This window comes from Oncorhynchus nerka, unplaced genomic scaffold (genome assembly GCF_034236695.1).
Source record: "Oncorhynchus nerka isolate Pitt River unplaced genomic scaffold, Oner_Uvic_2.0 unplaced_scaffold_2___fragment_2___debris, whole genome shotgun sequence".
Taxonomy (NCBI): domain Eukaryota; kingdom Metazoa; phylum Chordata; class Actinopteri; order Salmoniformes; family Salmonidae; genus Oncorhynchus; species Oncorhynchus nerka.
This window is the reverse complement of record NW_027040327.1, coordinates 170,785-181,555: the sequence shown is the minus strand read 5'-3', so window position 1 is coordinate 181,555 and position 10,771 is coordinate 170,785. Positions and strand designations below refer to the sequence as shown.

Below are 10,771 nucleotides of genomic sequence, written 5' to 3'. Positions count from 1 at the left end.
TTAAATAATTATTGAGACCCTTTGCTATGAGACTCGAAATTGAGCTCAGGTGCATCCTGTTTCCATGGATCATCCTTGAGATGTTTCTACAACTTGTTTGGAGTCCTGTGGTAAATTCAATTGATTGGACATGATTTGGAAAGAAACACAGACCTGGGGGAAGGGTATCAAAAAATGTCTGCAGCATTGAAGGTCCCCAAGAACACAGTGGCCTCCATTCTTAAGGAACCAGTTTGGAACCACAAAGACTTTCTAGAGCTGGCTGCCCGGCCAAACTGAGCAATCGGGGCGAAGGGCCTTGGTCAGGGAGGCGACCAATAACCCAATGGTCACTCTGACCGAGCTCCTGAGTTCCTCCGTGAAGATGGGAGAACCTTCCAGAAGGACAACCATCTCAGCAGCACTCCACCAATCAGGCCTTTATGGTAGAGTGGCCAGACGGAAGCAACTCAGTAAAAGGCTCGACAGCCCGCTTGGAGTTTGCCAAAAGGCACCTAAAGACATGAGAAACAGACCATGAGAAACAATATTCTCTGATCTGATGATACCGAGATTTAACTCTTTGCCTGAATGCCAAGCTTCACGCCTGGAGGAAACCTGGCACCATCCCTACGGTGAAGCATGGTTGTGGCAGCATCATGCAGTAGGAATTATTTTCAGCAGAGGTTACTGGGAGACTAGTCAGGATCCTGGGAACGGAGCAAAGTACAGAGATCCTTGATGAAAACCTGCTCCAGAGGTTCACCTTCCAAAAGGACAATGACCCGATGCACACAGCCAAGGTAGTGCAGGAGTGGATTCGGGACAAGTCTCTAAATGTCCATCAATGGCCCAGCCAGAGCCCGGACCTGAACCCGATCGAACATCTCTAGAGAGACCTGAAAAAAACTGTGCAGCGACGCTCCCCATCCAGTCTGACAGAACTTGAGAGGATCTGCAGAGAAACTCCCCAAATACAGGTGTACCAAGCTTGTAGCGTCATACCCAAGAAGACTTGAGGCTGTAGTCGCTGCCAAAGGTGCTTCAACAAAGTACTGAGTAAAGGGTCTGAATATTTTTAAATGTGATCTTATTTTTAGTACATTTCATTTTATCTACAAACCTGTTTTTGCTTTCTTATTATGAGTTATCTGTAGATTGGGGGGGGGACAATTTAATACATTTTAGAATAACGCTGTAACGTAACAATGTGGAAAAAGTCAAGGGGTCTGAATACTTTCTGAATGCACTTTATGTAATGAAAACATTAGCTGGTTGCCACTATAGATAGCTAGGTTATCCAGTGCAGTGGTAATACTGCCTTTCTTGGGAGATAACGTAGGATGCGTGCTTATCCGGGTGCCAGAGACACAATCACAAGCTTTCTTCAGACTACATAGCTCAAACTTACAACGTAAAGATATGATTATCACTACTTAGGTCAGACCAGATATTGTGTATAAAAACAAAACACTTTATTACAATTAGGCTGAAAAAATCCAATGAAAACACAACTACTTTACAAGTACAAATGTTTTCCTTTTTCATTGTTATTTACAGTTTTTTTTCTTCAACATCAATAAAAAAAATGGCATATTTATGAGAAAACACAATATACTAAAGTACATGTTTACAGTGTATTTGTTACATAAACATAATAGACTGAAAGGAAAATGCATTATTATCCATTAAATATCTGAAGGTTACAAAAAAACAACTAAATGTTACATTTAAGAGTCAAGCTCCCTCTTATGCAAACAATTAAGGAGATAACTTTTAGGGACAATTCTGTCAATGTTAAATTGATACATTGAAAAGAGTTATGTGAATGTGTTTCCACAGGTAAAAATGCATTCACTAATGACTCAGGGCTTTGATGTCTGTGAATAACTTTCACAATGACAATTAGCATGAGGACGGTAGGCAATGCAATGCATCTGTACTACTGAGATGTAGTCTCATTAATATGCATTACTTTATCAAGATACCTTTTTTTTAACAAGAAGGGTGTTTTCTATATCTACCAACTATGAAATTACAGACAAACGGTAAGCATGAGAATAATATCATCAAGACGGACAGGGACAATGTATGAATACACAAAACATTATTCAAATGGACATTCCCCAAATGAGCTATGCACCAGCCCATAGCCACAGGATATCTATGGAGTAACATTAACATCTTCATCAATTTAAAAAAATCCATGAATATTGTTTTTCTGCTTTTCTGATCTAAACCTCCCCCTGGATGTTGGTCCAGGTTTCCTCCAGGGGAGACCTTCTGAAACAGTCGCTAAGGAAACAGCCGACAGTTACTGTGTTGAAGATAGATGATGACACTCTTAAAAGACAGGTCATTCCTTTACATGGAGCCGTTCCTTAAACCAGGTTAGATTCAACACAGCCACCTCAGACTGGACTCCACCACTCCTTCATAACGCTGGTTCTCTTCATAATGCTGCTCCTCAGTCACTGAATGCATTTACACTGATGAGATGTTCTGCTTAGCCTAGCTGAAAGGGGAGCTCTAACTAGTCCGTCCTGTGGGCACCTAGCTGCTGCCCCCGCTGGGCTTGGCCTGGGTCTTGCCCCTCATGGCCCCTCTGTGAGCCTGGCCCTTGGCTGGCTGCTGCTGTACTGGGGACTCTGCTGCAGCGGAAACTGGGGTCTGTTGGGCCGGGCTGTGAGGAGGAGGGGTCTGTATCTGAAGCGAGGCAGCTGCAGTCACCACCTGCTGCTGGAGGAGTTGCTGCTGAACCACCTGGGCTGTGGCTGTGCCTGCTGGAATCATCTGGACCTGGGGCTGGGCTGAGGATGTAGTCTGGGTCAGGGCCACCGTCTGGGGCTGGATCTGTTACGAGACAGGAAGAGGGTCACATTAAATCAGACAGAAGACAACATGTTATAAAGTGTAAGTTGATCACTCGTGGTTGTAATCTGTTGGCACCGTCCCTGTCTGGGTGTCACTTCTGTAGCATTATTGTTAGAGTGTATGATTGTTTTTTATTTATTTTAACTTTAGGCAAATCAGTTAAGAACAAATTCTTATTTACAACGACGGCCATAGGAACAATTGCCTTGTTCAAGGGCAGAACAACAGATTTTTACCTTGACAGCTCAGGGATTTGATCTAGCAACCTTTCGGTTACTGGCCCTATGCTCTAACCACTAGGCTACCTGCCGCCCCACATGTATGTACGCATGTAGGTACATGTGGGGCAGTGAAGCATGCATGTATGCACGTATGCATGTATGTATGAATGTCCTCTCACTGTCAACTGCAATTATTTTCAGCAAACTTAACGTGTAAATATTTGTACGAACATAAGATTCAACAACTGAAACAAACTGAACAAGTTCCACAGACATGTGACTAACAGAAATTAAATAAAGTCCCTGAACAAAAAGGGGAAGGGGGGCAAAATTAAAAGTAACAGTCAATATCTGGTGTGGCCACCAGCAGCATTAAGTACTGCGGTGCATCTCCTCCTCATGGACTGCACCAGACTCGTCAGTTATTCCTGTGAGATGTTACCCCACTCTTCTACCAAGGCACCTGCAAGATCCCAGACATTTCTAGGGGGTAATGGCCCTGTCCTCTCCATCCGATCCAACAGGTCCTAGACATGCTCAATGGGATTGAGATCCAGGCTCTTTGCTGGCCATGGCAGAACACTGACATTCCTGTCTTGTAGGAAATCAGCCATACTGCTCGTTCTGTGCGTGGTGGCATTGTCATGCTGCAGGGTCATGTCAGGATGAGCCTGCAGGAAGGGTACCACATGAGGGAGGAGGATGTCTTCCCTGTAACGCACAGCATTAAGATTGCCTGCAATGACAACAAGCTCAGTCCGATGATGCTGTGACACACCGCCCCAGCCCTCCAAATCCAAATCGATCCCGCTCCAGAGTACAGGCCTCTGTAACGCTCATTCTTTCGACGATAAACGCAAATCCGACCATCACCCCTGGTGAGACAAAACCGCGACTCATCAGTGAAGAACAATTTTTGCCAGTCCTGTCTGGTCCAGCGACGGTGGGTTTGTGCCCATAGGCGAGGTTGTTGCCGGTGATGTCTGGTGAGGACCTGCCTTACAACAGGCCTACAAGCCCCCAGTCCAGCCTCTCAGCCTATTATTCAGTCTATTCAGTCTGAGCACTGATGGAGGGATTGTGCTTTCCTGGTGTAACTCAGGCAGTTGTTGTTGCCATCCTGTACATGTCCCGCAGGTGTGATGTTCGCATGTACCGATCCTGTGCAGGTGTTGTTACACATGGTCTGTGCAGGTGTTGTTACACGTGGTCTGCCACTGCGAGGATGATCAGCTGTCAGTTCTGTCTCCATGTAGAGCTGTCTTCGGCGTCTCACAGTACGGACATTGCAATTTATTGCCCTGACCACATCTGCAGTCCTCAAGCCTCCTTGCAGCATGCCTAAGGCACATTCACGCAGATGAGCAGGGACCCTGGGCATCTTTCTTTTGGTGATTTTCACAGTTTTAGTGTTCAAAGTTTTCATAACTCTGACCTGAATTGCCTACCATCCTTAAGCTGTTAGTGTATTAACGACCGTTCCACAGGTACTGTTCATTAATTGTTTATGGTTCATTGAACAATCATGGGAAACAGTGCTTAAACCCTTTACAATGAAAATGTGAGAAGTTATTTGGATATTTACGAATTATCTTTGAAAGACAGGGTCCTGAAAAAGGAACGTTTCTTTTTTTTGCTGAGTTTGTATGTTTTTTTTCTTGCATGTAAATATTATTTATTTTTTCCTCCCAATTTCGTGGTATCCAAATTGGTAGTTACAGTCTTGTCCCTTCGCTGCAACTCCCGTATGGACTTGAGAGAGGCAAAGATCGAGAGCCATGTGTCCTCCGAAACACGACTTGCCAAGCCGCAGTACTTCTTGACACACTGCTCGCTTAACCCGGAAGCCAGCCGCACCAATGTTTCCAAGGAAACACCGTACAGGAGTCGCTAGAGTGCGATGGGACAAGGACATACCAGGCGGCGAAACCCTCCTCTAACCCAGACGACGCTGGGCCAATTGTGCGCTGCCTCATGGGTCTCCCGGTCTCGGCACAGCCAGGAATCGAACCAGAATCTGTAGTGCGATGCAGTGCCTTAGACCACTGTGCCACTCGGGAGGCCCAGAGAGGGGTAAAGACAAAGATTTGGCAAAAAGGCAGTCTCTTCTGCTGATGTGCGTGTCTGGTAGAGGTACTCAACCCTACTCTTTTCCTATCAGCAGGGTTAATACCAGCCTGGCGCCCCAACAAAGGCTTTATCTTTACCCCCCCTTAACAATACCGCTACAATGTTACCAGACTATGCTGCCCTCTTGACACCTCTAATCACTGTCATAACAATTCACAACAATTTGTGGGAAATTACCTAAATGTCACAACGCACAAATTATTTGTGCAATTTAACCAAGCTGACTTGTATTCGAGTCATGAAGTGAATAGTCATGGAAGGTTAATAGACACAGGAAGCAGAACCTGTCGTCTTTCATTCCATACGCCTCATAAAAATCCTGCATGATACTGCCCTTCTATGTGGGTTAGTGCTCTTACCTGCTGTGGAGATGATACGATCTGCTGGATGTTGGCCACAGTGGATTGCCCCTGCACTATCTGGGGGAGCTTAGCCACCTAATATACAGGGGAAAGCAGTTAGCATTCCTCACACCTCTGGATAATAGCTCTACACATTTAAGACCCAGTGCCTGAAGGCCAGTGGGTTGGACTATCTGAGTAGGAAGATGCGTGTGTCTACCTGGATTTGCTGGGCCCCAGTGGGTTTCCCAGCCTGGGCGATGGAAGTAGTGAAGAACTGGGTCTTGATGCTAGGCTGTAGCTGGGTGGTGGCAGCATAGGTGACCTTCTGCTGCTGGGTAGTCGGTACTGTCATCTGCTGGGTGCCCAGCTGATGGAGAAGACACAGACCACAACTAGACTGAAGATTGATTCTTCTGACAATAATTTACGGGGCACATTTTCATAATCAGATTTCCAACTATGGATAGACTTCGTTATAGTTTCAAGAGCACCACTTTCAGTTGAGATTTGAAATGCACTTCTGACCAGCCCATACCCTTATAGTAACAACAAGAGAACCAGCTCTTTACTTGTAAATATGTGTGTGGTTGCGTAGACTGTGGTGGTTCTGTTTTCCCCCAGAGCCCCACCTTCTGCTGCACAGAGGCTTGTCCTGGCTGTACTGCTTTCTGCAGGGCTGCTGCAGCCTGCACGGCTACCTGCTGCTTCTTCATCTGGAGCAGCTGCTGAACCTGCATCTGGGGGAACGGGGGCGTCAACACTGGCCCACCTACAAGACAGGAAGCAAGATCAGGGACAGGACAATCTCAGGACATGTAACCGAACAGAGAGTGTGAAGGTATGCGTGTGTTATCATTGGTAAATAATGCATGTTTGTACTAAGAGGAGCAGATTATGAATGTTTCAGTCTAATTAGTTGCTGAGAATAGGAGGGTTTATAGAATATATAGAATAGGGTTTTTCCACCTGTTTTCTGGGCCTGTCCAATGGCTACACTGATGCCAGCCATAGTGACGGGCAGGGTGGTGACGCCAGCAGAGGAGACCACGGAGGGCACAGAGACCACAGGGGGCTTGGTGAGGGTCACCTGGGCCGTCTGCCCTGGCTGGGCCTGGATCTGACCCTGGGTGGGCAGCCGTGTCTGGACACAGGTAAAGACACACTGTCAAACACTTTCAATGGATCATTAATTATGCTCAAACCGAGTTACCTCTAGTAGATCATTATTCAAAATGGACACAGCTCAGCAAAGGCCTTTACCAGTCTGAAAGTAGTAAAGATCAGCACAACACAGTGGTGCATAATTCCCTAGGCCAGGCTATATACTATAGAAAAAAACAAGAAGGTGATAAAGTTGGTCCTTACCAGTCTGGCCACCTGCAGGTTAGCTACGGTGGTGCCAGCCAGCACGGCTCCGGCTCTGGGACCGGCAGCTATAGCGGCAAGCTGGGGGTTGGCCTGGGCTGCCTGGGGGTTGGCTGGCTGCACCTGGACGGGCTGCTGGCCGGCTCCGGGCTGCTGCTGGGCCATCTGCAGCTTCTGCTTGTGTATCTTCAGAAGCTCCTACAGCCAAGGAGAGAGTTAAAGGGTCAGGTCACTGAATGTCTGTACTGATCATTGGAGGGCTGGCTGAAATGCATGGTTTCTTCATTTTTACTTTACAAGACAAAACGGCTAACTTAGTATTAGTCACAGAGTGTGAGTAGTGGGTGAGTATCAGAAGAAGCTAATTCTAGGAGGCAATACAGTGAATGAAAGGCTTCTCTGTACAGTACCTGGGGTTTTCCCACAGCCTTGATGCCTTGTGGCGAGGCAGCCTGCTGTTGTTGCTGCTGGAGCTGCTGCTGTCGGAGCATGTGGAGGTGGGCCTGGGTGATGGGCTTGCCCTGGGGTAGCTGCATGCCTGTGGCTGGGGACAGAGAGCAAGAGAGGAGTTGTATCACAAAACCAGTGGACATGGCACTTCATTAACTTCCTATAAAGCACTTAAATTATAAATGTTGCTGTCAAAAGCGCTATATAAATACATTGGGTGTTCAGTGTGAACAATGTGTGCAGTACCTGGTGTGACTAGGGAGCGGGTTTGGGACTGCACTGGGGTCAGAGTGGTGGTCACCACCGCAGAGGCAGTCACCGGGGTAACGGCCCTGACACCCTGACCCGTAGCTATGGCAACCACCTCCCCAGGGGCGGCAGTGGCAGGTACGGCTCTCTGCTGGGAGTGGACCACCTGGGCACCTGCTGCACTGGCAGGCTGAAGGAGGGACAAGAGCACAGGGCCTCATGATACCTACACCAGACCAACACCTCCTAGGACCATTCACTCTGTCAGCAAGAATTCTGAATACTGTACCCTCAAACAATGGTCATTGTGTGTTATAATACAAAAATGGGGAAAGAGTAGAGTGACGCAATGGCAGAGGTAATAAATAGAGTGACTTACAGACAGGGTTCCTGGTATGACTTGACCTGGTGATACCAGCCGTTTGTTGGCCTGGAACGGACTTGGAGGAACTCCAGCCACTGTGTTCACAATCAGGTTCCCCCCTACGGAGGCTGAAAGGATTTAAGAAATGACTATTACTTACTGACTTTATTGTCCCCATGGGGAAATTTTGTTGCAGTGTCATGTACACATTTAAACTGACAATACAACTTTCATAACAGTTACATAACATATATATATATATATTTTTTAAAAGCCTGCTGACCTTGTTGAGTCAATAGGACCATTAGCCCGAGCTATTTAGGAGGGATATCACACTTGGCACAAATTATTGTCTAGTTCTGTTTTTCCTGCTGAGGGGTGCCCTATACCTGCACCCAGAGGGGATTAGATCAAAGTCCGGGTACAGGGGGTGGACTGGGTCTAAAATTATTTTGTGAGCCTTGCGGAGGGCCCTGACTGTAAAGATCTCATCCAGGCCTGTCTGTTTGACTCCAAATACCTTGCTTGCTGTGGTGATAATCCTTCTCAGCATATTTCTCTGGCTGACAGTGGCATTGCCAAACCAACCAACAAACAGTTACAGAATACATGTTTTTGTAATGATCAATGTGTGTGCCATGAAAACCCACCAGCTTGAATGGTTCCCACGGCAGCATTCTTTATGGCCCCAGCCTGAAAAACACAACATTCTTTAAAAATATACATTTCTAAATTATGCAATTTTACTCATTAGACAGCTATTTTTTACCACAAAGAACAACTTGGTTTGACATTGAAAATTCCAACGTTTTCCCCATTCTCACCAGGACAGCGGTGTTGGGTAAAGCCATAGCTCCTACCGCTGCAGGGGCCTGGAGGACCCCTGGGGCCTGGGCTTGGCCTGCAGCGGGAGCCCCAGCCTGGGGTTGGGCAGCACCGGCCACAGCCTGGGGGGCTCCAGCCTGCTGAGCTAGCTGCTGAGCCCTCTGCTGCTCGGCTAAGGCCTGACAGGACACACACAGACAGAGAAGCATGTTGAAGATCAGAGTGCATACCACCATGACAACAGACCTGACTGTCACACTGCAAACTTAGCCATTAATCAAAATCCAGAGAGAATATACAGTAAACAGTACACACCTTCTTCTCCTTGGCAATCCTCTCAGCACGTTGCGATGCCACCTGAATGGGAGGGAGGGGCTTGTCATAGCCGATCCCACTTTCTGCCAGGACGGAGGCATGTTTGGGGTTCTTCTGGAATGGGTTCATCCCCAGACTGAAGAAGCAAACATTGAATTAATAGTTTAAACACTGAGCATGTTTATCATAAGGCTGATGACACAACATGCCTTATTTCAAGGTACAGAGGAAAGATCATGTTGAGTGCTTACAGGGGTTTGATGGGGGGACTCCTCTTGCTGGCGATGATCTTCATGAGCTCAAAGCGGCTGTTGTAGAGCTGGATGTGTGTAGCGTTGTCATCCTGGGTGTAGATCTGACAGGTGCGCAGCGGCCGGCTGTTCTTAGACTGGTGGAGGAAAAAGGAGGGACGCTGGTCAATGAAGAGGGCTCTGAGCATCAAACATTACGACCATTGTAAACTGCAAGAGTTTGGCAATGTACCTTGTATATGCTCTTGGTTTTCTTCTTAGGATTCGCCTCATACACCAACTACAATGAATAACAAAACCAGTATGGTTGAATTATCTGAATGCTCAAACAACATGAGATCTTGGTGCCACTCAGGGCTTTACAAACACATGTCTGCTCACCTTGCCCTCCTCCCGGGGGATGATGACGTTCTCATAGCGGTTGCGACACTGCTTGGGTGAGCGGTAGATACGGCTGCAGGAGTTGACCACGTCGCTGACCAGGTCCCAGTTCGGGGTGTGGGCCGGAGACACGATGGTTAGATTCAGAGGGAGCTCCAGGAGCTGCTTCATAGCCTGCCACGCACAGAGAGAAAGGTGACACTTGCATCACTAACATAATAAATGACTGGACTATGTTGATTACAAGTAGTTTAGCTTCTAAGTATTCTTCAGTTCACCTCATCTGATCTAAGAGTAACTAGCAAACATACAGTATAACAGACATTTCTTTAGACCAACCACAGTATTGGGTAAAACAAGCCAGCCGAGTACCTGTAGCAGGGCCCAGTCTTCACTGATGAGCCACTCTGGGTTGTCCTGTCCGGCCTCCATGGCAGGTTTGACCAGTGAGGGCAGAGGCTTAGCGAAGGGAGCCTGCTGCTTCAGGGAGAAGGTCTTCTTTTGGTCTTTGCCCTCTCGGCGCACCTTGAGCATGCTGGCCTTCTCGAAGAGGGAGCGAGGAGGAATCACTGTCTCCCCATGACCCTTCTTCTTCTTCCTGCCCGCTGCTGGGCAGAAAACACAGGACAGAGCTCACAAGTGCATCACTACACACAATGTACCATACTTTAATGTTTGTTACAAGAATAAAAAGACTTACCCGAGGGGTCCATCTTGAGTCTCTTGTGCTCCTTGCGGATGTAGACAGGAGGCAGTTTGGACTCAGGCATGGGAGCAGAGTCGTACATCAGACAGATCACAGAGTCGATATAGATGTCGTTGTCATCCTGCGGTGGGGTAGGTGGAGTCCACAGCTGCAACCAGAGCCATAGGTTAACATACAGCTGACAGGCTCATGGAAAATATGATTTACCTCAGGATAAGTAGATATGATCAGGTAGATATTATGTGACTGACTTACCGGCATTATTTCCGATTGGCCATCTTCTCCATCAAACACATACTCCTGTTGAAACAGAGACA

At 47.1% G+C, this 10,771-nt stretch overlaps 1 protein-coding gene across 1 annotated transcript in view; it reads right to left on the bottom strand.

Moving 5' to 3' along the window:
- Positions 1 to 1,213: 1,213 nt before the first annotated feature.
- Positions 1,214 to 10,771, bottom strand: part of LOC115111525 (E1A-binding protein p400-like) — a 39,642-nt gene continuing 30,084 nt past the window's right edge. Inside the window, 18 exon segments of the mRNA XM_065016506.1 lie at positions 1,214 to 2,832; positions 5,564 to 5,641; positions 5,766 to 5,915; positions 6,178 to 6,317; positions 6,515 to 6,689; positions 6,914 to 7,111; positions 7,324 to 7,457; positions 7,610 to 7,802; positions 7,992 to 8,104; positions 8,627 to 8,669; positions 8,801 to 8,980; positions 9,117 to 9,252; positions 9,368 to 9,504; positions 9,600 to 9,647; positions 9,749 to 9,922; positions 10,121 to 10,353; positions 10,449 to 10,602; positions 10,710 to 10,754. Coding sequence (XP_064872578.1) covers positions 2,533 to 2,832; positions 5,564 to 5,641; positions 5,766 to 5,915; positions 6,178 to 6,317; positions 6,515 to 6,689; positions 6,914 to 7,111; positions 7,324 to 7,457; positions 7,610 to 7,802; positions 7,992 to 8,104; positions 8,627 to 8,669; positions 8,801 to 8,980; positions 9,117 to 9,252; positions 9,368 to 9,504; positions 9,600 to 9,647; positions 9,749 to 9,922; positions 10,121 to 10,353; positions 10,449 to 10,602; positions 10,710 to 10,754 — 2,631 coding nt within the window. The 3' untranslated portion in view covers positions 1,214 to 2,532.